A 26,692-nucleotide genomic window follows, 5' to 3' on the forward strand; every position below is an offset into this window, starting at 1 on the left:
CCCACTCAGAAGCTCTCTGGCTTCCAAACCTCCACGCAGCCCGCGTCCTGCCTGGTGAGATCCGACAGTTTTGTTAAGTCTGCCATTAGGCACCACGGCCTCCAGGACGCCCCCCCGGCTCTTCTGCCTGTGGGCAAGGGGGCCTCGCGGGGGCTTCCACACGGGGGCAGTGTCCCCACGTGCACCGCTGGCCCTGTGGTCCCTGCCTGCCTGCCGACCCTGTTCGGGTGAGGGAGGGTGGGGGCGAGACCGGGCCTGGGCAGTGACGTCGAGGAGCTGCCAGTGGACAAATGAACGACCAAGCAAATGAATGCGGAAAGGAGCGGACGCCGCTACGCTGGTATTTAAAAGGACTCTGCTGGCTGAGGAAACGTTTAGTAGAAAAAAATATTTTTGGCATTATGTATGTATTTATCCTCACCTGAGAACACTTCTTCATTGCTTTGATAGAGAGGGCAAGGATGAGAGAGAAACACTGATTAGCCGCCTCCTGTATACACCGGACCTGGAATCAGAAGTGCCCTGACCAGCAATCGAACCTGCAACTTCTCGGTTGTGGAAGAATACTCCAAGCAGCCAAGCCATACCAGCCAGGGCTTTTAGCTTTAAAAAAATTTTTGTTTTAAATGAAAACTTTCATTCTCTTCTCACCGTTGAAGTTAAAGTTAAAAGAAATTAGAGGTAAACCCAACCGAGCTGACAGGAAAGTGCGCCCCCCAGTGGCTGCCCCGCTGGCTGCCCCCCACGAGCTCCACGTGTCGGCTCTGCAGCGCGGGGCTGGGGGGGAGTCTGCAGGGGACAAATGGCCCATCCCAGCAAGAAGCAGCAGGGGGAAGGGCTGCCCCGCCCCGGGCCTGCCAGGAGTGGGTGTCAACTCCAGCAAGTCTTAGGAAACCGGGCACCGGGCGTGAGGCCTTCCTAGCAGGATCCGATTTCATGTGCACGCAGCTGGTGAGAGCCACGTGGAACCGCTTCCAAAGCCCAAACTCTTCGCCCTCTGTCATTCCCCCTTCCTCCCCGGGGCTACGGGGCCTGGCCTGGGCCCAGACTGCGAAAACTATGTGAACGGCTGGGCAGCGTTCCAGAACCTTCTAGGAGTTGAACCACAGAGCCGCGGCCGCGTGCTCCGGGAGACACAGCGGCCCAGTTTATCCTGCGGGCCCCGTCCACCCTGGGTGGGGGCAGGCTGTGCTGGCCACACGCACGGAAGAGCAGGCGATGTCCGACAGACCGGTGCGGTCGGGCTGTTCCCCTTCCACCTCCCACAGCCCAGAGGAGCCACCCAGGGGCGAAGGTTGCGTTTCTCATCTAAAACTTACCCACGTGCCCCTCAGAGCTTTCGGCAGGGAAGCCACACCACTGGCTACCTGTTCTCTCGCCGACTACGCTCCAAGGCCACCTGCTGCTTCCCGCCGACTAGGCATCTCCTGGGCACCCCCGTCCCCTGCACCTTGTGGGGGAGTCGGGCTGCCGACCTCTCTGCAGGCCCTGAGGGCGTGGCCCCCAGGCACCGCTCAGCGTGTGCCACATCATGGCGAGATTCGAAAGGCCTCAACATTCTCTCAAAGAACCATGTAGATCTGCCAGCAGTATGCCATTTGCTTTTACTTTTATTATTTTCATTGTTTTAGAGAGAGGGGAGGAGAGGGAGGGGACAGAGGGAAACACTGATGTGAGCCGGAAACATCGACTGGCTCCCTCTCATACGTGTGCTCACTGGGGACCAAACCTGCAACCCAGGCACATGCCCTGACCAGGAATGGAACCCGTGACCTTTTGATTTGCGGGACGACAGCCAACCCACTGAGCCACACCGGTCAGGGCTGTATTATGCCATTTAAACTCTCAACACGGACACTAGGAAACAGTGGACAACCAGACCACTTTGGTGGCCAGCGAAGAACAACAAGGGGTCCTCGTCACGTGGGGCACAGCCTTCAAATATCGGGACCCACACCGGTCAGCAGCCTGCGGGTCAAGCCAGCGACCACAGAGGAAGTCCCCCGAACCACCGCCCCCTCCTTCACTGGCGCTGTCCCCAGCAGCCTCCCCTCGTCACTTCCACGAGGGGGCCTGACATCAGCAGTGACCAGTCCGACGGAACTGTGACATTCTTAAACTAATCAGACAGGTGGAGCAGGGAGGCTGGTATACTTTCCACAAATATTGTGGTCAACTGTAGCAGGAGAAGCCACGTTCGGGGAGGAGGTGACGAAGGTGGCGAGGGAGTGGGCAAACCCTGCGAAATGAGTCAGGGTCTCTCCTGAGCCACGGACCCCACCTTGTAACTGTGTGTGCCAAGTCTCTGACGACACAGGATCCCGAGGTATGAACGCCTCTCCTCCCACAGTGAAAGTGGGAGCTCCTCCAAGACCGATTTAAATAACTCACCATCCAATTATCCCGTGGCAAAATAGTGGTTAGGTAGAGTTCCCAAACAGAGCCAATTTGCCCACCTCCACTGGAATCCAAAATTCCTTCTTCGGTTGGTAAACAGTACTTATGGTGGCCCAGGCTGCTTCCAACCCACCATGCAGGGGCGGTTACAAATGCCTGCCTTCGGTCTGTGAGCCTCCGAGCTCGGCAAGCATTCCTTCAATATTGGCGATTTTTCTGAGGATTGATTACTGACAGACATCAAGAGTAGGGCAAAACACGTCTTCTTTGATTCAGCAAACGCTTGCAGAGATCCTACGGGCTGGCGTTCTGCACAACTCCAGGGGGCACCCTTCCCACAAAAATGGCAAGTCCTGGCCGTGGGCAGGGTACAGCCTGGGAGGGTTCCAGACCGGAGTCAAAGCCCTGGGGGTAACGAGTGGGTCAGAGCTCTCCAGCCTCGTGGAGCTAATTACGTTCCAGCGGGGGGGAGAGAGAGAACAAATTTAATGTGTGAGTGACGCACGGGGTGATGGTGATCGGCGCTCCGTGGAAAACTGAGCAGGATGGAGTTAGGAGTGCGGGGCACTGGAATTCCTATGAGAATGGTCAAGGACGGTCTCACGGAGAAGGTGACATTCAGGCAAAGATTCGGAGGAGCTCGAGGACTAACCCACAGGTGCTGGAGGAAGAGCGGACCAGGCTGTGGCTGGGCCGGCATGTGGGCTGGGGGACGCGGGGGCGGGGGATGAAGTCAGGTGGGAGGTGGGGCGAGGACTCCGCTTCCCTCTGAGGGACGAGAAGGCCCTAGGAGGGGTTGGGGCACAGTGGCGATGGGATCGGACTCATTCTAGAAGGACGTGAAGGCTGCTCTCCTGAGGATGACTACATCGGAGCACAGGTCAGACACTCAATAACCTGGGCGGGGGGGTGGTGGGAGGTGGGGTGGCTCCTTAAAATAAGGGGAGACTGTCCTTATTTTAGGTGTATTTTGAAGGTAAGGCCACCAGGAGCTTAGGGTTTGAATTTTAAGAAAAAAACAATGAGCCAAGGAAAGTAGCGGACATCAGGTAAGGAGGGAGCCAGCCACCTGAGGTGCAGCATCGAAGTCAGAGGGCCTCGGGGGAGGGGCGGTCAGCCGCCCAGGGGGTATTTACGCGGGGTTAGAGCCCTGTTGTTCACAACACCCACACGGATATCAGAGCCTATAGCACATGGGCATCGTTTCTCGGACAGCGGAGTTCCAAGCCCTTGACAACAGGAAGGACTGGCGGGTTCCCCAGGGTGACCGGCCTCCCGACTGTCACCTGAAAGGGACTTTCGGAGCAGAGTTCACCAGGGAGGACTCCGAGTCCCCGGGAAGGAGGGAGGCAGGTACAGCGAGGTCATTTCCAGCGCTGGGTTGGGAAACATCGCTGTCACAGATGTGATACCTAAGGTCCTTGGTGCTCCCTGCAGGGCACTTTGCGTATCTCAGCCTCGTGGCACCGCCCGAGGCCTCTCTGGTGCCCGGCTGGCTCCCTCCCTCAGCAGCGGGACAGCTGCCCACCCCCGGCCCCCCTCCCAGCTGCGGAGCCTGAGCCCCATTGCAGCTGCTCCTGGGAGGCTCGCTGCTGTCTCTCGGGATGAGCTTTTGTGCTGGAAGCAAAGGAATCGATAAAAGCAGACTCTGTTACAGGCAGTTTTCCTGGAGTGAAAGCCAAAAGCCGAAATACTCAGTTTAAAGCCTGTGGCGGTATCAATTCAACATTCTTGGGCCCCGGTGGGGAGAGAAGAAATGACTTTGAAGGGACCATGTTTTTATAAATCAAAGCCCATGAGCAGTACCTTTCAACCAGGTGCTTTGGCAGATGGTTGTTTTATCAAGGACACGAACTGGGGGAGCCACAGGGTTTACAAACTGCTACCTGTTCATCAACACGGTTCATGGGCATTAGCTCCTCAGACCCGCGCAGACGCTCTGCGAGGTCAGGAGCTGTCCCTAGCCCGGTCCTCCCACAACGAAGCTGCATCAACTGGTCCGACTGGCAATAGAGCCGAGCCCTGAACCTGAGCGCTTCTGCTCCGAATCCCCGAGTCTGCCTTTTGCACTGGCTGCACTCAGGCCTCTCCCAGGGAGGGGGGCTCAGTCTTCCCACCACGTGGACCAGGAACAAAGGGGCCGATGGTTCCAGGGGGGCCACACGGCAGTCCCCAGGTAGGATGGAAACAGCTCAGACACTTGGCCACCAGGAAGATGGGGGGACCCGTTTCACTTTGTACATGAATTTTATTCCAGAGACGGACATCCAGGTGTTAACAGGGAGTGAAGCTCAGTGTGGTAAGACAAGTGAGTGAGGCAAGGAGGAGCCTGAAGGTCGATGAAGGTCTCCCCTCAGACCTGCAGGGCAGCAGCTCTCTCCCACACGGGTCACAGGAGAAGGCGCGTGTGTGTTCCCAGGTGCCTCACAAATTTGTGCCCAGGTGGGGGCCCGGAGAAGCGGGGCAGAGCAGGGAACGTGTAACGTGCCCTTTCTACTGCGGACTTTTAGTGATGAGGAACAACACAAGCCCTGGAAACAATGTAACCACAAAGACTATTTTCACTTAGTGGGAAAAAAGACAACTACGATGTGACGGATGTAGCTGAGTCAACACCGCGGTGGTCCGCGGGGGCAGGAAGGCTCCTGGTTCCACTTATCCTGCCCCTGCTGCTGGACCAGGGAAAGTTGCTGTTGGTGGAAGACACACCTATTCATTCCATGGCAATATCTTGCAGCCAGATTTCTAATACTTTTACATGATAAAAACATTGGACTAAGTTAAAAGTTAGGGACAACAGCTAAAGTGAAATGAAAGAGCAAAATGGAATTCATATGTCCAGGATTTAAAATGCATGCAAACCCTGTAATAAGCGCAGCAAGCATGTGAAATGTGGCCCCGCCTGACAACCGAATGTCAAGAAGATGTCACATTTACAAAGAAACATAACAGAGGATTCTGGCTGATATTTCAAAGACAACGGCATGGCTGCTGCAGAAAAGGGACTGGAATAGAGTTCATGGCCAAGGACAAGAAGAAGCGAACCGAAGCTCATCCAGGTCAGATGAGAGACTGGGGGAGCGGAGCGGGGACATGCAGGGCAGAGCCAGTTACGGGGAATCCTGGCGTTCTCCCGCGTTGCTAGTGCCTGGCTCTCAGAGAACACCTCGCCTGGGCACCACCTCCGGAGTGCTTTGCTTTTATCCTCTCCCAAGGCACCCCAAACTCTCCGGTTTGGTAGGGGGGACGCTGTGCCCCAGGGAGGTGCTGTGACTTTGCCGGAGTCCCTTGGCTCTTCCTGGTGAAGCTGAGGGTAAACCCTCATGCTCCGGCCTGAGACTTAGAGGACAAACCTCTCTCCAGGAGAGAACGAGAAGACAGATGCTAACTCTCACCTGTGCCCAGGCCGGGTCACGCTTTCTGCGACAGAACTTTCAATTCAAAATACTGACATCGATCTGACTTCATGAAGTCGATATGAAAACTATATTTAAACATTATTTATACATGCCAATTACATCCAGTCACTCTCCTCCTTGGATACTAATAAAAACAGTGTACACTTAGCACATTTTATCTGTTTTGCATTAAGCTGCCCTAGATTTATTGTTTACTAGCTCTGTAATCTTAGACAAACTGTTTAAGTCTCAGTCCCCTTGTTTGCAAACAGGGTAATGACTTTACGAAGCTCTCAGAAGGACTATGAGTATTACGTGTTTGGTGAAGAATAAATACTCGATAAATTCCAGGTATTGTTTTTACCAGCACACTGCAGGACAATCTCTAAGGTCTGGAATGGAAATGAATGTTTCTTCTTTATCATCTACCCACAATTCTCTTACAGACAATCTATGAATTTAGCTCTGTGAATAAGCTCTAAATATAGACCTTATGGTTGTCACTGGAACAAAAACCCACAATTCTGCCACTGGAAATACCCCCCTTGTTCCCAGACAACCCTCGTCACACAAGTGACTATGACGTTCTCGTGTACTTGAGTCATGAGATGAGCTTGGCGTGGCCCTGGGACAGGCCTCCGGGTAAGACGAACAGACCCAGCGTGCGCCCCACCAGCTTCCGGGCAAGGGCTGCACACACGCCCACCCCCTGTGCCGTGTGTGTGATGAGGATTGCATCGTCTGCCTGGAACAGTCTGTGTGTGAAATGAGGGGCGACTCCCGGGCAGATGGCCCCACGACCCTTAGGCCACACGGCCGGGGGGAGCAGACCACAGCGGCACCTACGGACCAAGGGGTGCACTGGCGCTCTGCTTGGGAGGGAACCTGCTTTGGAACTTGTCGGGGACCCTTCAGAAGGCCCCAGAATTCTCAGAGCCTCACTGCCACTATTTTCAGAGCAAATTCCTCCGGGTAAAAAAAGTACAGTACACAAAACCAGTAACACATTTTGCTAACGTGTTGTGGGTACCAACGTCGAATGTGCCTATACATTCTCGGAAACAGGGGCCGTGTGAAACAGCTACAGTGGCACTTGAAAGAGAGCGAAGTGTGAATTTTAGAGAACGCAGACCGGAGCGGGAGGCCAGCTGTTGGGAGACACAAGGGCCGGGAGATGGAGCTGCGCCCCAAAGAACACAGTGTGAGGCCGGTCAGAGCGCGTGGAGGGAAATGCCACCGAAACAGCAGCTCCCAAATGAGTGGTCAGAGAGGAACAGCGCTTGTTCTTTCCTGCCCGCTGACACCCCCAAAGGGCCTCGCCCTCGGGTCAGACAGGGACTCGCCTTCCCCTCCCTCTCGTGGGGTGGGGGAGCTCACCCCGGCTGGTGGCCGAGCCCAGGCTTTAGGGAGGAAGGTCATGGCAAGCCCCACTCTGCACCCTGCCAGAAAGCTCTGCCCTGGGGGTGCAAGCAGGAGCCCGCCAGTCACTTAACCGTGGTGCCTCGGTTCCTGACCGCCACTGTCTTATATTTACACGACTCTCAGGGATGTCCTGACGAGGCCAACGTGCGACTTAGGAATGTCTAGTGTCCCTGGACTTGACCTCACGCACACCGGAATCTCGCCACAAACCACTAATGCAATGGCCTTTGAACAAAGTTCTGCATGATTGAGGGAACCCCGAAGACAGCAAGGGGGTGGGGTGCCTCTCACTCTTCCCAGGCCTCTGCCTGCTGGCTCCCCGTCACCTTGTCGTCCCTTCTGGTCTCACCTAACTTCCCACGTGCAATGTGGCCCGCGGTTGCTTCCTGGCATCCTTGACAGGCTCACCACCTCTAATCCGAGCCTGTCCCGGGAAAACCGTTTCTTACGAAGAATAGCCTCGAGCAGTGGCAGGCTGTCCCCGGCCAGGCCGCGCCCAGCGAGCAGACCATCACGGTGCGTCTGAAGGTCTAGTTCAGCTCCTGCACCTGCCTCTCTCCGGAGCGCACTTGGTAGTGTTCCTCAGGTGAATCATTTGGAAATGGGACTTCCCCTCGGTCACTCAACAAATGATTATTGGTCCCCCACTCTACGCCAGATGGCACTGTGGGTGCGGTTTGGAGGACACAAGAGTGAACAAGACAGTGTCCCTCTACCCAGAGGCTGGGAAGAAGAGACATCAGGAGCAGCTAAGGACGTAAAGACTGTTTCAGGGAGTGGCGACGGCTCTACAGAAATTCCATCGGCGTAAAGCGCTGCAGAGTGACGAGGGGGGTGGTGAGCGCTTGTTCACATGGACAGGAGACCCCGGGGCTGAGACCAAGACACGAACCGGCCAGCCTCGGGGATGCCTTGGGCAGACCCTTCCTTCCAGGACAGAAACACGTGCAGAAGCTTCGAGCAGGAATGACCTTGGTGTGCTCAGGACAAGAGCCAGCATTCTGGGAGCTCCAGGAACAAGGGCGAAGGTGTCAAACAGGAGACAGGAGTGGCCAATGGAGACCAGCCCGAGAAGCGTCCTTTAAGGAATGTGAGCTCATTCCACTTGCTGTGGACAGCCACCGGGAGGGGTTTAATCTAGGGAGCAACAATATTGGGATCGCCTTAAAGAGTTTGCCCTGGCTACGGAGAAGAGAGTAAAGAGGGGTTAGAAGGGTGGCAGGAGGGGGTTGAGAAGCTGCCACCACGGTACTTGCAAGGCTCTCAGTGACAAACCTGCTGCTATCCTATTTATTTTGGTGGTCGGGTCGACGGGACTGGCTCCTGGATGGGACACGGGGGAGAGGAGAGGAAGGGGGGAGTCAAGGGTCTTCAGTCTCATCAGCTGGTGAGATTCTCTTTCTCTTTGTCTCACATCCCAAATGATCACATCCCAACTGCTCTCGTCCTTCGGGACGACTGACAAATGCCCTTCACACACACTGCCCTCTCCAAGGGTAACAGTGTGCCTTTGGTCCCCCATCACAGACAGCCATGCTCTGAAATGGGGATAATCTGTATTCTGTTTCTTTGAATTTATTTTGTTAGAACATCAAACATAAGTTCACCTAGGGAAACACAGGCTATACATTACAGCCCTTACTTGACAAGCCCACTCAGTCACTGCCAAGAGCGGTAGAGGACCCAGGATTTGAAGGTCCAGGTAAGTCTGGAGCTGCCCCTGCTACAGGGGGTGAGGCTGCACTGGCAGGGTCCTGTCCACCAGGGGGCACCCGCTCTGGCAGAAGAGGACCTGTAGCCTTCCTGCCCACTGACACCTTTCAGAGCAATCTGGGTTTATTGTCATAATTCATGCGAAATAAACCAGCAATGGGAGCGTGTATTTCCATACCCATGAAGCCGGTTGTGTATGGGGCAACGCAGGAGGAGGTTTAGATTTTTCACATGGGAAGTAACACAACAACTAATAAATAATAATGCAAGAGTAAACTGTTTTGCACACGCACAACTATACACCTCAGTTGCCCAGCCCCTATAAATGCGCTGTAACCATGGTTTATAAATGTGGCCACTACTCAGCCCTGAAAAACATAGGGCACTTCTGGGAAAAAACTGAAAGATGTCGAATACACGGAGAGAGGTACCCTGCGACCTCTGCATACGTGTCTGGGAGGACCTTCACCGCGGGAGGCAGGGAAGGCTGACTTAGAATGAAACCAGCAGACGGAGCCGTGTGGGAGGAGAAAACTTAGAGAGCAATTCTGTCACTTAGACATGGCCCAGTGGCACCACCGGCCAGCTGAACACTCGTGAAGCTCAGAAGTTGCCAGTTCACAGACAAGGAAATAGAGATACATCTACCATCTATTGCATGGTCAGAACTGGGGTTATGAAGTTGGCTATGGACTATTTAGAGAAACTTTTCTATTCAGGTTTTTAGAAAGTAGGACTACGCCATCCCATGAATTATCCATCTATCAACTCTCAAAGAAAAATCCTCCATTTAAAAATATCTGTGGCCTACTCATCAATAATATATTCATGTTCCCATTTCAACAAGCGATTGCAGTCCAATATTAAACACACGTAGTGTTTTCATTGCAACAACGGAGAAGAGAACACCCTTACCAGCTGCCCGTCGGGTTGATAAACTGCTGCACCGTGTAACCGAACTGTTCGCTCGAAGGACCGGAGAATATCTTCGCTCCCGGGAGACCGACGTTGTAGGCTGTACAGCAGTTTAAAATGCCTGGTAAGAAAAATTAAAACACAGCCCATATTTACAATGTGGGAATGTACATTCTGAATATAATTCTCAATGCCCACTTTTATCTGACACCACCGTTCTTATCAGTTTACCAAGAAATAGTAACTACGGCTTTGGGGCACTTATTTGGGGCCGGCACCATGCTTCCTCCTGCTCCAGTCTCTTCCTACTTGACATGTGTGACTCATGGTCTCATCACCCTCAGGAGCAGCTCTAAGAAGTGCCTGCTAATGTCTCAACTGCCTCCCAGAGAAGCCTGAGGTCCCTGGGGAAAGCAGGCCTCAAAAGCGGAGAGAGAGTGATAAGAGCGACAAGAGGATTTGAGCACAGGCTGTCTGGTTTTCAAGAGCTTGAACTTTTCAACCCCCTTATCACTTCAAGGGATTTTTAAGCAGCTTCAGTCCTATTGGTCCTTTCTGACAGGAAAAGACTGTGAGCCTCCGGAGGGGAGGATCTGGGGGCGACTTCTATCTCTGCTGAGTCTTTGGAAGACCCTGGCGTGGCCACTGTGAAATGTCTGTTGAATGAGTGCAGCTGACCCTGTCAGAGAAGGGAGCGGAGTCCCCTTGCCTGGACGGCCGCGTGACTTCCTTGCAGCAGGGATCATTGTTGGAGGGGACAGTGCAGGGAGAGTGGACACTGCCCTTCGGCACCAGTGGGAACTGTCGGAAGTGGTTGTGTTTTGGACGCTTCTTTCTGAACGTTCTAGACATGATCATTTTGAAAAACAAAGACCAAGAAGGGTACAGCCTTGATAGACGTTCTTGAAAAAAACGTGTTTCTATGGAAAAAGAAGGAGGGGAGAGAGAGTCCAGTGATTCTGGCTCCCTCTGTACCAAGACCATTAATGCTGGCTGCCCTCCACCCTGCCCTTCACCTTGTCCTTCATCAGGAAAAAGAAGGGTGCCTGGATCTTGATGTTCTGTCAAGACAGGACTCTGCTTCCTGCCACTGGGGTCATTGTTTAGCTTTGTAGACACCGAAGGCAGAGTGAACTCCTTAAAACCTAACATCAAAGTCACATCCGCATGTGTTTTCACAAGGGAGCAGCCCGCTCTCTGGCCAGCACCAGGCGAGCACGCTGGGCCCTGAGTCCATGAGTCGGGCACAGAAAGCACAGGGCACAGGGCCGCCCTCCGCTGTGCTGCCCTCTGGAGCCAGCGCTGTCCAGGGCTCTGAAGAAGCAGCGCGGGCACCGGTGCCACTGAAGACGCTTTGGGGGTGCAGAGGAGTTCCCTCTCTAGGTGCCCAAGTCATTCATTCTACCCGGGATCTGTTCCCTCCAGAGGGCACAGCCCATTTGTGTTTAGAAGCTCCCGGGAGGAGAACAAAAGACACTTCTGAAATACCCAGTGGCAAAACCCACACGGGGCTCCATTTGCAAACTCTCTCCCCGCCACCCGCTGCTCCGACGCACCACTGCTCACTCTGAGGTTTCTGAGACAGACACCGACTGGCCGTTCCATTACTCGTGCATTTATGGGTTGCTTCCTGTATACATCTCCGTGACTGGAGATGGAACCCACAACCTTGGTGTATCAGGACGACACTCTCACCAACTACCAACCCAGAGTGATCATTTTTACTTTTGAGGAAAGAAAATGCAAAGAATAAAATAAGCAAATACAGTAGCCAGTTAAGCAAAGAACTAAACCACACATTCAGAAAACTGGCATTTCCAATGAGCAGTTGGACATCCCCCCATTTTGCAGACTCAAAAGTGCTACTGAAATGTGCTACCCAGTCATCTAGCACTGGTAAAGCTTGGGGAGATGATGTCGAACCGCTCCCCCACTTCGTAATGTCTAGTGCTGATAGACCACGTGACTGTATGACGACATCATTCCCCCCCGTTAATTAGACCCTGGTGGACTCGGTAGTAACACGAAATCATGATGGAGTTCATTGTACTGTCTGGCGGTTAAATTTTATGTTATGATGTAAGTGTGCATATAGTGTGTGTATATATATGTCTATATACATATGTACCCGTGTATGTATATAATCTAACACACGTATAGTATAAACTCTGCGGTCAGATGCCTTGAGGAGTCAAGGCCTGACCCTTCAGCCCAAGGCGGCCGCATTTTTGTGGAGAACACAATCCTGGACACCCTGTGGGTCTGCTGGGTGTGTGGTGGGGTCTGTGCCGCTAGACTGGAAAGGTCTCCCCAGGCTTCCCCTGGACGTGATGCCACATCCCCTTCTGGCTTCGCTGAGACGGGGCCTCGCACCCCAGGAACGCCAGGCCCAGGCTGAGCAGCAAAACGCTGTCCACGCACACCCGGCCTCCTTGGCACACAGCTGCCCAACGCGAGTCTTTTTATATGTGCTTTGAGAATTTTTTTGTAATTCGGATAGGTTGACATTTCTCTAGTCATTAACTACCATCTTTTATCTCCTCCTGCGTTTTACTACATTCGGCAAGAAAAAATGTGAATATTTTGCTTGGAAATCTGCCAAATATCTAAGTTCATTGCTTGAAAGCTCCCCTTCCCACGCGTCTGGGGGACGCAGTGAGGCCACAGGTTCTGCCATGTTGCAGGGAGGACCCCTCTCCTCCAGTTTCCAACAACGCAGTCTGCACGCAGCTCTGAACCTGCCCGGAGGCACCTTCAGCATCCACGTGTCTCCCGACAGTCTCCAGGGGAGAGCTCCAGAGACCCTCTCTCCAAAGAGGCAACATTCACAGATTTGGGGGGCCAGGACATAGAGCTATCTTTCAGGGGAAGCGCCATCCGACCCGCACTCCTCAGAGTGTGTTTGCAGCCCGTGGCCTCCGGGGACGACAGCCCCGCCCTCCAGGACAAAGCACAGGCTGCAACTTCTTGCTGGGACAGAAATAGCAGGCCCCCCAAGTGCAATGCCCCTCTCCTGCAACCGGCCCCCGTCCACACGGACCCCTGTACGTAGCCCCCTTGTGAGGGCACAAAGGGAACAGACAGACCACTGCGATCTGAGTCATAAAGCCCTTCGTCACTGACTCAGGGGCCTCGTGTCTGTTCACATCCACGAAGCGGTGACAGGCTCGTGTGTGAGCTCGTGCACAGGGGACACCCAAGGCTAAACCTGATGGTGGACAGCAAAACTCTCTGCAGTCTGCACACCGGGGACTGGGTGACAGTGAACATGGACACTTCCTGGGAGCTTGGAGGAATCTCGGGAGGGCGTTATATTCTCCTGCCAGGCTGGCATAGGGACTTGAACAAATCTCGTCCCAGTTTTAAGAAGCAGAGAGACTCCAGCTGACATCTAGGTAATAATTTCCTGCTCGAGGATTTGTTGCCACTGTTTTCTTCACCTGCATGTGCCATTGCCTCGACAATCTCCGTGTTCATATTGAGAAATATGTGCGCCCTTTCTACGCCCAGAAACAAACCCATTTATACATTATCACGCCCGAGGGGGTGTTAGGGGTACATTGCATCCCTCCCAAACGCACACGTTGGGACCCTACCTCCTAATGTGACTCTGTTTGAAGACAGGACCTTTAAGGAGGTTAAAAAAGGTCATCAGGTGGGCCCCTCACCTGAGAGCGTGGGCGTCTGAGTGCGAAGCGGGAGCGGCAATGCAGTGCAGTGTAACGGGGTGCAGCCGAGAGGGGGGCCCAGACAGGGTTTGGAATGGGGTCCAGAACTCGAGGTGTCCAGGAAATATTAGAAAGACATACAAGGTGTCCTCACTGCCCCCCAACAGATGTGAGCTGGGGGGAGGGACACATGGAGCAGGGCCATTGAGAGCTGTTTTGTACAGCAACAGCTTTGCAGCTAACCTCTGGCATGGTCATTTAACACATCTATAGCCTTTACCTGGCTGCATGGATATGTTAAATAGCTGTGGCCATGCTGGGAGCCAGGGGGATGGAAGTGACTTCCACCCAAGAGGTAACTGGGGGCAGGTGTCCCAGGTTACAGTGCCTGTGTGAGAGGTTGGAGAAGATTGGCTCCGTGCCATGGGGCCCCACCTGCCCAGAGTCGCTATGGCAGCCCAGTACAGCTGGGAGGATACGGGAGTCCTGGCAGGTGTAGTCGACTGTGGGGGGAGTTGGAAATGGGGCTGCAGAGGAAGATGGCTTGGGGATTTGAACACAGACATGGCAGCCATGTGAGAGAGGACCATGTGGCTGTGGCAGTGAGGAGAGAGACACGTGCTTCTGGCAGTGTAGACCCCCACAGCCACGTGAGAGAGAGAGTCCATGTGGTTTCACTGAAGTGCGGACCCCCGCCACGTGAGAGAGAGCCACGCTTCTGGTAGAGCAGGGACCCCTGCAGCTTTAGTAGGGGGAACCACCATGTGGCTTTAGCAGAGAATTGCCACTCGGCTTTGTCAGAGTGGAGACCCCCCTGTCCCCACAGCTCTGGTGGAGGAAAGAACCATGTGGTTTTGGCCAGAGTGCAGACCCCCGCAGCTCTGGTAGAAGAGGACCACGTGGCTTTGGGGTGCCCCCTTTGGCCGCATGGCCTGGGAAGCAGGAGAGACTTTGCCTGGAAGAAGGTAAAAGAACTCTTGCCAGTGGACCATGAGAAGGTGCCACATGACTTTGGAGTAATTAGAGATCCTGCCTGGATGGTGACACAGCTGACGGTGACAGTGACCTGAAACACAGACGTGTGCTTCTCTTCCTGAGACACCTACCCTGAATTAGAACGGGGGGAGAAGGAAGTGCTGTGGGCATCTGTGGATATCCTAAAGGACTTTGTTATTTTAAATGAAGACGGTGGGTCCCTACTTTAAGTCTGTATAGCATCAAATAAACATTTCCTTTCCTTTTCCCAAATCTCTGGCCTTGAGAGACATCTTTCCTATAGAATGAACCTTGGCCCCTTTTGTTCTGTAACAGCAGGACAGGACACGTGAGCACAGTAAGAGGTCACAGCCTAGAGGCCGGGATGAGAGACCTCACCAGGAACCCACCCAGTGGCCCCTTTCCGGAACTGTCATTTCCAGGGCCGTGAGAAATGGATTTCAGTGGGCAAAGCCGCCACGCGCTGCGTGGTGTCTCGTTCAGGCAGCTCCAGCAGATGACACGGGGAGCAATCAGATCACGGCAGAGAATTTCAACGCACCGCTCTGAGTTTCAGAGAGGATTCTGCCGGCACGTGGAACAAGGTAGAGCTGTGGGCTAACGCCAGTCACATCACTGAAGGCGTATGTTCTGTGTGCAATGGTTTTTTGGTGACGAAGCAAGTGCATCCAGGCTGCAGGGCCAGGGCACGGAGGCCAAGGCACGAGGGCAAGCAATCTGAGGCCACCACCGACGGCCAGGGCAGGAGGCCGCGGCAGCCGCTTCTGAAGCCCGTCTGCTACATAACGCCGCACCTCGTGGCCACTCTGCAGGTTCCTTTTTGATCAGGACGCTGGACGGGGAGCAGTTCCCTGGCAGACGCAGGGTGTCCCCATGCCCCAGAGGCCTGGGAGGACCCGAAGGGACGGCAGCTCCTGCATGTATCACTTCCTTCCCCAGTTCTGCCCCCCGGAGCAGAAAGCAGCATTTGGGCACCGAAGGAGGCTGCGCCTGCTGCTTGCCTTGCTGAGTAATAGCGAGACCTGACTCACACGCCCGAGACCCGTGTGAAACGACAGGCGGACTGCAGTCAGCGTTTCCCCTGTGGCGGCTCTGCGCACAGGACACCTCTCCGTGGGGTCGCCGACCCCACTGCGGTCAGACAAAGCCTGGAAAAGCCTCCGCCCAGTGCCTAGCGAACAATGGGCACTCATGAAAACTCTTTGTTCTGTCCCTCACTCTCAGTCACCGTGCTCCGAGGACAGCCTGCTTCTTGGGAAACAGTGAAGGGCACAGCGCCCTCAGCTCTCACGTGACAAGCGTCCATTTCCACGGGTGTCCAAGAGCCCTGAGCCCGCAGAGAGGGGCTGCTGCCCTGGCCACGCCTGCGCACAGCACACCAACGGAGGCAAGGAAACTTTATCAGCCCACAGACCCCCCCAGGAAGCCACAGCGGCAGGAAGCTGGGTCACTCAGAACCCGACTTGGAAACTAAGAAAATAGTCCTGAAACTCCACAGCGCAGCTAATCATTACCCAGAATGTGCATGGCCACGGAAACCAGTCACGGGCCGCCTCACATCGCAGGGACACACATGGGGTCGCAGGAACTCCTGTCCCAGAGCACTGTCTCTGCCGGAAGGACGGCCCTGCTGACCTCCTGCAGGGAAGCTGCTCTGAAGAAACAAAAAGGCCACTGACCTTGAAATAACAGGCTCCTGGGGAAGGACCACCCACCTGGTGGGCCCAGACCTGAGCTCTGGGAGGCTGGCTGCAGTACTTAACAGAACAGGGCAACCCCACAGCCCAGAAGGGCCCTCGCAGCTGTCGATGCTGCAGGAACGCAGTGGGGTGGCTTTCCCTTTGCTTTCACTGAGAAAGGAAAATGCCCTTTGTCTTTAAAGTCTTTCTGTTGAGTGTCAGGAAGGACCAAGGTGCCACCCCTCTCCTCCACAGGTGACGTGAGGGACAGGAAGCAGAGCTCCGAGGGGCCGCCCTGAACCCTGAGCTGCGTCTCACACTCTCCTCCCCCCATATGCTGGGCACCCCGGAGGCCCCTCTGAAATGAAGGATGATGAAACAAATGAGTACCCAGTTCAGGGATTTTAAAAAAATAACATGGCTTATGCACTCACTGTGAGCAGTGCATGGGGAAGAAGGGACAGGCCACTTCGGTCAAAGACAGTGTTAGAAGTGCCCAAGGGTGGCCTGCAAGGACGCAGACAGTGAGGCGGAGCCCTGGCCTTGAGTCATTTCCTGAGCCAGTTACTACAAAAATGAGGCCTGCGCCAGGTGATCTGCTGAGGATTCATCTAGGCTCAAATTCTAAAGCATCCTAATTTACAAAGAGTTTTCAAAACATTGGCATTTTCAAATGGTAACAGAACGTGTACCCTGATGAATAGGAAGGAGACTTAAAATAAACATGAAGCACCACTTTACAACCAACAAACTATAAAAAGTGTTTTAGAGCTACCAACAGTAAATTAAAGTCTAATGTTGGAGAAATTGGTAAATCCGCATACCACTGATGACCGCATCGTTCAATACGCTCCAGGAACAAAAAGGACCCCATAGCTCTGACCCACTAATGCCTCTTCTGGAAATCACCCAAAAGGAAAGGAAAGGAAAAGAAAGGAAGGAAAAGAAAAGGCTTCTTGTACAGGGATATTTATAGCCGCCTTATTTACAGTAGGGGGAAAAGACCCAGGGGAAACCAGGACACAATAGTGACCACACATAGCAGGATGCGCAAATATAAAGTCACAAATCCGAAGCCCCTGAAGAAAAGCACACACAAAGGCAGCAAGTGGGGACAAGCAAAGCACGTATTTTCATGTAAATGGTGAGTATGTGAAGAAATGACTTACACACTGGCGTATCAAAGAAAAGAAATATAAACATTTCTTCAGTTACGATGACTATTTAGCCTGTGCCATTTCTTTTCTATGAAATATTAAAATACCCTGCTTTGCAAAGAAATGTTCCTATACACTGAAATTAGTCATCCAGTTTAGTGTTTTTGTGGGGTAGAATTCAAATTTGAATGCTAGTTGATTCTTATTTGAATATATTTTCAGCGGTCATTCTCTGGGCCTTACTGTACGCTAGGTCCTGGGAAGAGCAGGGGAGCAGCAGAGAGGACTCGGTGGGACAGAGAGGCTGCAGGTGAGTCACGGCGCTTCTTTCTGAGAACAGGAAAGGCTTCGAACGGGAAAGGGGAAACTGGTCTGCCCTGTCCTGCGCTTCCACTGGCCTCGTCAGCTGTCCGTCCTGCTCTCGGAGTTAGACATGTCATGGCGAAGGAGAAACTTTTCAAAAGCAAACAAACTCTGTCAAGTGGAAAAAAATCAACTAGAAGAATGTTTTAGCAAATTCAGGTAAACCTGCCAACGGCGTCTGCACACCCCCCTGGAGGAAGTGGGGCTCACTGCAGCTGGGCGTTCACGCACAGAGCCTGCCCTGCAGCGGTGGCCTGGGGACAGTCCCATTCAGTCAAAAAGCGCCACCGCACAAGCGAAGGAGACCTGGGCCCTGTCGTCTCTGAGTCTGCCGTCAGAAAGAGTTAGAGCCGGGGCACAGGCGGCTGACACCAAAGGGGACAAGAGCCACCAAAGAGTCCACGTGAGCAGGTCACCTAAACTGGGATCGGGGATGGGAAGCCTTGCTGGATGTGTGAGCCTCCATGAGACTGGGACCCGAGTGAGGACAGAGTAGGGGGCGGGGGCTGGACTGTGTTTCAGAGAGAACTTGGGCCAAGGGGAGGGACAGTGGTGCTGGACCCTGAAAGGGGGTGAGGGTCGTACCACTCTTGAAGTGTTATTAACAGAACAACAAGGATAAAATGACACTAATATACTGAAGTCTGATTATTTGGGGCAAAAGTTAAATACTGCAATAATACAGGGATTTCTTAGCTGCCACACGCTGTGGTCTGAATGTTGGTGTCCGCCCAGACTTCCTACGTGGAAGTGGTGGCCCCCACGGATGACGGTATTAGGAAGTGGGCCTGTGGGCGGGGCTTCGGCTTTGCCCTCGTGGAAGGGATTATTAGCGCCTTATACACGAGGGTCCATAGGGTCCCGCAGCCCCTTCCACCCTGTGAGGACAGAGAAAAAGGGTGCCAGTGACCATGCCCCGGGAAAGAGGGCTCTCACCAGGAGACGACCACACAGGCAGCCTGATCTTGGACTTCCCAGCACCCCAAATTGTGAGAAGCCAATTTCTGTGTTTATAAGCTACCCAGTTACGGTAATTTGTTATAACAGTCCAAATGGACTAAAACACTGTAACATCCGCATGAATTACTTATTTAGTTGCCTTTTTATCCGGGCTGTGTATATCAGTTTTGCAATGACAGGAAACCCACAAAGCTCACATACAAGGATCCCAATTTCCAGGGCTAAGTTCTAATACTGTCCCCCCCCCCCACCGGGGGACAGCACTAATAAAGACCCGAGCAGTGTGTCAATCATCCTGAAATTCTGTGCACCAGCACTCAGAATGTCGTTCTGAAGAGGTTATACAATCCAGCAGGCTCAGTTCAGTGCCCTGACAGTGTTCTAACAAGTGTTCTGGAAGCTACGTGGACGCGGACCTGAGGGGACCGTAAACAACTGGGGACAGAGTCGTTGGAATCAGCGGCCCAGAAGCCAGCCTGTGTTGGCCTGCTTTTCCCCATGGTATCCATGGAAATGGGGTCGCGCCTGCACAGAGACAGACAAAGGCCACCATCAAATGAATCAGGGGATGGCAGACGCCCAGGTCCAAGCCACCGGCAGGCGCAGTGACTCTGCTCTGCTCTTCAAAGCAGGACACAGAGCAATCTCTCCCGCAGACAACACAGTGCCTGCCACTCTGTCCTCCCCGCTGCCCGGTGCCAACGCTGACTGCACCGGGGAAGCCTTCTGGCAACCAGGCTGACATGCGGCTTCTGCAGGGAAAGCGGTGTGGAGTCGGCCACGGCACCGGCATTTCCACGAGCAAAACTGCGTGGTTCCTACGAGCTGTTGGGCACCAGCACAGACGACTCTCCAACAAAGAAAAACACACCTGAACCTGACTCACAGCCCCAGTATTCCACCGGCTGGAAGAGATGAGCGAACTCTGCAGTTCCAGTTCGTGCTGCTTGGTAAACGCCATTCACACGTGCAAGAGTCAGGGGGCGTGGTGTGGATACAACACTCGAGGATAAGTGCTTTGGACTCGTTAGAACTTCAACAAAACCACGAATAGATGTTCATTTCTCTTCTAATGTATATGATCAATGAAAGTGGTTGAAAACATCTCAAAACACCACCGAGTTACACCCAGAACACAAGGCTTCACTCTTTTACTAGTGGAAACTTTCAAAGCCTGCACCGATTCTCTGGGCCATGCGGGACTATGATTTCTAAACACGACATCCTGAGGATCTTTCCTGTCCCAGACAGAAGTGAAGAATCAAACATGAACTGGAGAAACGTCAGTGCACAGCTCTAGACCGTTTGGTTTTGGGGAAATGTGATCAAAGCGCTGACATGAACTGCACCGCCAGAACCGGAACACACTTACAGGTCACACACCCCATTGGCAGCACCGAACTTACTCATCACAACTGCTTCAGGGGGTGGGTGTGTTGGGAAACATGCTGTGTGCAGCAGCGCCTCTGCCCCAACCGGATGCCACCCTGGACAGCAGGAGGTGCCTGGCCCGCGCTGCCCACACTGTCCCCTCTCCCAGGCCTGGGCCGAGCCCACCCTCTCGCCATCCCTGCCGTCCTCTCTGCTTCACAGCCCGGCCCTCCGCTGCCTCCCGTCAAAGGCTCGGCTGCAGCTGTGGCCATTACCCGCATGTCCGTAACCGTCACCCCTCAATGGGTGCACTCAACCAAAACTAAAACGAGAACCCACTCTTCTCTCAGTGGCCTTGGGGCCTTCAGCGTGGCCTCTCCATGCAACCCACCACCCTCCCTGCTGCAGGGGGATCTGCCTTAGGAGCCGATCTGATAGTGTCCCTTCAGAACCTTGCCACCATCCTCGGGATAAAGCCAAGGCTCCTTAGCGGGGTCCACAGGCCCGTGGAGGCGGTGCCTGCTCACCTCTCTATCTCCACCCTCCGTGAACACCTCGGGCATGTGTCCTGGGTGGAAGGACCTTCCCCTTTCCTAGGCAAGCATCTCAAACCCCTGGCTGAGGGACTGGGACACAGGCGTCCTGCTTGCGCTCACAGGCTCTGTACCTGACAGCACCACACCAGCATCGCCAGCCCCGGCCAAAGGGGGTGCCGGGCCCTGCGACCCCCGAGGTCCTTTGCAGCAGGCGGGACGTGTAATGATTCTTTCTCCACTCCATGAAGGCGTCTCTGGACACTTCACACTCAGATGCATCCCAGTAGTTTTCTCCGTCCTCCGAATTGACGTTTAGTTTTGAAACACTCACTGGCAATTAATTATAGGTGACCCTATGGCACCTATTATGATATGCAAACTCTTTACATACCTCTATGCTACGCATAAACAATACAACGTAATAAAAACCTAAAATTTAAATTAGAAGATTTTTAAGACACCACGAGAGAAGATGGCTGTAAATTTCAAGAATTCTGAAACAGGAAAGACGGCCAAAGACCCGCATTCGTTCTGTCTTCCCCGAGGACAGTGGACTGGCTTCGTCCTCAGGCCCTCCGACACCACGGCTGCAGGGTCGCTGTAGCTGCTGGGAGCTTCGTGTCTGGATCTGACAATATGGTTCCTAAAAGCGCCTCTTAGCAACGGAAAAGTTTCCCCCAAAGTCCTGGCGCAGATCGCCCTCCACGTCTCATTGGCCCAAACTGCATTACAGGCCCAGGCCCTGTCTAAATCAGACCCTATACGGTCTGACTCCAGGACTGCCTTGTCCAATCACTGGGCAGCGTCCCCTGATTACCCGGCTGAGGGGGCGGGGCTAACCCAACAACCGGACTCCCGGAAGGAGGAGATTTGATGCTGCGCAGGCTGGATGCTGTGCCATCGGGACTGAGCCAGCGTCCTCCCTACCCCCCCACCCGACCCACCCTCCAGGTCTGCACTTGTTCTCCGGCGGACTAAAGCCTCTGCGACCGGGTTCCACGTCGCTTCGGTTCCACTCTGGGCCAGCACGCTGCCCGACAGAAAGCAGTCGCCGCGTAAAATTCTGCTCCGACCCCAGGTGCTGGGGTTCCACGTGGCCAGGTCAGAGGAGTGGCTGAGGACCATCTGGAGGACTCCCTTCCGCCCCAGCACCTCCAGTTCTCTGGGGTGTGTGGCATTAAGGTTCTGCTCTCCAGAGAGTTGCTCTTCCGTGCGTTCCTCAGGGTAAGCCATCAGTCACCATAGCAGAGGAACAAACACGCAAACCACAGAACCCTGTACATCTTCGCTGTGACGATCACAGTGCTTCTTCCTCTTTGGCGCTGAACCTTCCAGCAGTATCTCCAGCGGGGCTGAGGGCCAGGACCGCAGCTGGTAACTTTAGTGGTGACATTGACCTAATGTCAGGATGACACTTTGGGGACTGAATATTTTTTGAAAAATTTTCTTTTAAAATTATTTTTATTGATTTGAGACACAGAGAGAGACATCGATTGGTGGTTCCACTTCATTGGTTGTTTCTTGTATGTGCCCTGACCAGGGATCAAACCCACAACCTTGGCCTGTGGGGACGGTGCTCTAACCAACTGAGCTACCCGGCCAGGGCTGACAGTCTTTATTTTTGACACACTGACAGAATGTGTCTTTATTTTGCGGAATGTCTACCAATCTGTTGTGAGAAGCTCATTTCTTTACAGTAACTGACGTCCCCCTTTGGACCTGCTCAGGGCAGCTAGCTCAGGGAGACGGCGGCAGTCAGCACCCACTTTGGAGGGAATTCGCTCAGGGTGACTCACCCACGGCCTCTTGGTGTTGAAATCTACCTGTCACGGTGGGCACCTCACACGAGGTGGTACAGGCAACACTGAACTCCGGTCGGTTAGGACCTAGGCGGTACAGTGCTAATATTTCAGCAGTTACCTCCACACCTGGCTGTACATCAGAAACATATGAGTAATCGTTTTTAAATACTAAATCCTGCACCCCAATCCATTAATTTAAATCAAACAGGCTTGTGAACCAGTGTTTAAGAGAGCAAAGCTTAGCAGGTTTGGGCAGTGGTAGCTGGGGGGCCATGGGGGAGGGGGTGACTTTATCAGAGGGTGGTCTGGGGTTTGGGGCAAGTCCCAGAAATGAGAGATGGCCTCAGACTTTCCTTTTTGTTATAAAAGAAAAACTTCCGCATTTGATCATTTTGCTTGGGGCTCTTTCTTTTAACACAGGAGGAAGGTGAGTTGCAAAGGGCTGAGAGGAGAGGGAGGAGGCGCCAGGCAGGGAAGGCGGGGAACAGTCTGGAAAGTGAGCTCACACTAAGTACGGTAGGATCGGCTGCAGGCAGGTTGCAGACGGCAGATGAGGGGTGCGCCTATGGCCTTGGGGGTGCTGTGTGTGCACACGTGTAGTGTGGCTGCCTCTGTGTGTGAGCAGGGCGGGTGTGGTAGAGGAGAGGTGGAACAGGTTCACTGTGGCCAGAAGGCAGAGAGCTTTCTCTGAAGTCGCCAAGAAATTCGGACTTTACCCTGCGCAAGACGGGGCGCCACCGAACATCTGAAGCAAGAGAGCAACTGGATACAGACCAATGTTAGAAAGATAACATTGGGCCGTGAGGAGACTGGGCCGGAGGGATAAGAGACAAACAGGAAAACCAGTGTAAAACTACAGTAGTTCACACACACACACACACACACACACACGCATGCACAGTCACCCAGGGCCTGACGTGGATGCTACAGCACAGGTCGCCCGGGCTGGGGAGAGGGGACAGAACTTGGAGGCTGGAGATGGGCCACGAGGCCAAGAACAAGGCAAAGGCCCCTCTTCAGTGTTTGCACAGAAGGCTGCCCTAAGCAGCAGCAGACACAGACGAGCGGGGTCCAGAGGACAGGTGCTGACTTCTGCAGGGGGGCAGGTTGAGTCTGACCCTCTCACAGAACCTCCGGGGGGAGATGCTGGGGCAGAGAGAGACGCTGCTGGGGGGGTGGAGGGCAGGTCAGCGCAGGAGCCTGGGCGGGACGCTGGCTTGCACTGTGACTGGCCAGGGGAGAGTGAGCGGATGAGAGAAAGATCGAGGACGGAGCCTTGCAAACAGCACCCAGGGCTGGGCCAAACGCAAGGGCCAGCGGAGGAGACTAAGAAGGAACAGCCAGGAAGGTCAGAGAAAAACTGGGGGGACAGGAGCCAGCGGTGGGGGCGCTTTCAGGAGCAAAGCGCTGCCAAACCAGGCATCGAAAGGCCTTGCTCACGGGGAGAGCACTGGGAGTAGCTGGAGCAGAAGGGAGGGCGCGGGTTGGAGAAGAGTCTGCGGTGGGCACCAGAGACCCGGGACCCAGAGGAGACAGGGTGGGGACGACCTCTCGTTTCACAGTGACAGCTCCCTGGTCCCTCTGCACCCATTACTACTGGGGACTGTCTAGGCCTCTGCGGTCTTTCGTCCATCCTGACCAGCCGACTGCCCTCTCCGTACAAGCACTTAGAGGGGGCCAGATCGGCAGAGGGTGAGAACTTGGAAACCAAACTACGAGCACTGCTTTTCCTAAATACTGAGGAGAAGGGTTATGGAAAGTGAACCTGAATCCGGGCTAAAAAATGACACTTTGGGGTCTTATGTTTCTCCAGTGATTAGCACCTATGCTGGAGAGAAGGCAAGATACATGAACACTTAGACACATATGTCATTAACATTTCACTCTCTGGGATGTATTTAGGTTACACGATTGTACACGCAGTTTGTAAACAACCACAGGCGTGTGCAGCAGTGATGCACCCTCAACAATTTTTTGCAGATTGGAGAATGCCACACGCAATTTCGGCCACCACTGACCTAGAGATTTTGGTTATCTGCGTTCATCTTAGATACCCGGGGGGCCCGGGGGACCCTAAAATGTTGCTGCTTCCCCAGGAACCTCCACTGGTGTCACGATGGTGAAGTTTTGTCGCGTCCATCCTGGACGAGGAGCACACCTGTTCCTTGGGGCCGAGGGAAGAGGCAGGCACACCAGGTGTTACTGGTGCCACTGTGCACCTCTCCCGCTCGCTTGCACGGAGCTGTCCTCACGAAGGAACAAACAAACTCCGGGTTAAACCTCTGTGCCTGCCTTCACGCCTGGAAGCAACACATTCCTCTCTCCACTGCTCTGTCAGAGACAAGCCTCGACTCCTCCGGGAGATGAGAAAACGATGTTATGTTTCCATAGCTCCGGTTAATAATGGGTAATTAGAGAGGACGAAAAGCTTGGAATTAAGTGTCTATTAGCCCTTGGGAAGGTTGTCCTGTTGCAGGGCCTGGTTTCCCACGTGAAGCCGACTTTCCCCCAGACCCCCGGGTCATGGTTGCCGGCCCCTCCGAACACTCCCCGGGAGTGGGGGCAGGAGCGACAGCCCTCGCACCAGACTCGGGTTAAACGGGAAATCCGACGGAGCCTGTCTGCTGCCCGTGGGAACGATGCTGCCCTCTCTCTGCGGCCCCAGAACCTGTTCCAGGGTCACGGGCATTAGGTTTCTTGCGCGGTGAGGAACAGCCACTACGTAGGAGCCTCAGGGAAGGGCAGTTCAGGAAATATTCACGTTAACTTCTTTGTAAAAACATTTGAAAATCAGAGACCATATATTTGTCTTGAGGGCTGATTAAACTCCAAAATACAAATGTGACCCCCCACCCTCCCCCGCAAGTAAAGTAAAATCATTCAGGTTCCTCCTGGGCTCTGCAGAAGGTCTGGGGAAAGCACTCCGGTGCGCACCGGTGGGGCCGCGGCCCGGCTCCCCCAGCCTCAACTCCCCGTGCACAGGGCGAAAGGAGGAAAGGAGTTCGGCGAGGCGTAGGCCCCGCTCCCCGCCCTGCAGTTGCGCGACCTCAGTTCTCCTGCTGTGGCGCCAAGATCAAGAAAGTGGAAAGAACTTTTCCTGGCCCGGGTTTACATTCGTTGAACAGGCGACGTTAGAACAATAAGAGGAAGGCAGGAGGGAAGGAAGAAGTCCCCTCTGCCAAGTACCTAAGAGGCGCTTGGTTTTTCTGCCCCCTGTGTCAAGAAACACCAGCCTGCGTCCTGAAGAAGTGGGGGTCCCAGCACGCACTTGGGGTGCAAAATCAGCACCTGCGGCGCCGGGTTTCCTAAAAGACACAGGAGCCGCAGGCTGCCGCTGGGACCTGAGTCCCGGACCCACACGGAACCCCGGGCGCGGCACCTGTCTCAACCGGGCTGCCGGATTCGCCCTCCGGACACCCACTCACGCCCACTGTCTGTGCACAGGCGTGTGCCTGCGCGCGTGTCTAAAATCAGAGCTCGCACGGACTTGACTCTGAAGGGTGCTTAACAGACGGTGAATCCCTCCTTGGTGGGGACACCAGGCCGGGCGGTGTGGATGAAAGTCTCCACATCCCGCCTCGCCTCTGAGGCTGGGAGCCGGGTTCCACGTGCAGCTGCAGCGGAGACGCGCGCTGCTTGCGCCCCGGCCCCGGTCCCCGACCCTCCGGCCGCCCCTGCGGAGCGCAGCCCGGCTTACCTTGAACGAACAGCAGCACCAGCCGCCGCAGCGGGGTCCCTACGGCTCCCGGCCCCATTCTGCGCCTGCTGGGGAGTTGTAACTGCTCGGGGACAGCAGAGGGACCCGAGAACCGCTCCGCTCGCCAGAGGCCGTCTGGAGGGCTGGGCTCCCCGCCCAGCCAAGCGCAGAGAAAAGTCTTCGGGCAGCTCCGGGGGCGCCAAGGCCCGCCCCGGCCCGCCCCTCGGCCTAGGCTAACACGGATGTGCCCGCCCCGCCCGGCCCCGCCCCGCCGCCCGGCCAGCGGCCGCACCTGGGCCCCACGCCCCCGGAAACCGCACCTTCGCTCCTCGCCAAGGTCCCAGCCCCGGGGTCTGGAAACCCTGGAGAAGCGGCCCCTGCAAACGGCACCCTGTCCCAGACAGACGAGACTGGTGACAACCAGCCTGTCCTCACCCCGCCCCCTGGCAGCCGGACGCCTGTCCCCCCCCCCCTCCGGAGACCCGGGCCTCTGCAGCCCTTGTGGGCTCCTGGCTGGGATAGGGGCTCGTAGGGGCTGCGCAGTGTGCGGCTCCCCTGCGTTGCCCAAGTGGGCGGAGAAGCTGACAAAAATAAGCCTGGAACGACCAGGTTGGAAAG

At 54.6% G+C, this 26,692-nt stretch overlaps 1 protein-coding gene across 1 annotated transcript in view; it reads right to left on the minus strand.

The window, feature by feature from the left end:
* ITGA2 (integrin subunit alpha 2) overlaps positions 1–26,261 on the minus strand; it is a 79,864-nt gene extending 53,603 nt beyond the window's left edge. Inside the window, exons 1-2 of the mRNA XM_037145114.2 lie at positions 26,075–26,261; positions 9,846–9,966 (exon numbers count right to left, since the gene is read on the minus strand). Of these exons, the coding sequence (XP_037001009.2) occupies positions 9,846–9,966; positions 26,075–26,132 (179 nt within the window). The 5' untranslated portion in view covers positions 26,133–26,261. The remainder of the gene's footprint in view (positions 1–9,845; positions 9,967–26,074) is intronic.
* Positions 26,262–26,692: the final 431 nt, after the last annotated feature.

The sequence above is a fragment of the Artibeus jamaicensis genome, unplaced genomic scaffold (assembly GCF_021234435.1).
Source record: "Artibeus jamaicensis isolate MK-2021 breed Jamaican fruit bat unplaced genomic scaffold, CSHL_Jam_final scaffold_369, whole genome shotgun sequence".
Taxonomy (NCBI): Eukaryota; Metazoa; Chordata; class Mammalia; order Chiroptera; family Phyllostomidae; genus Artibeus; species Artibeus jamaicensis.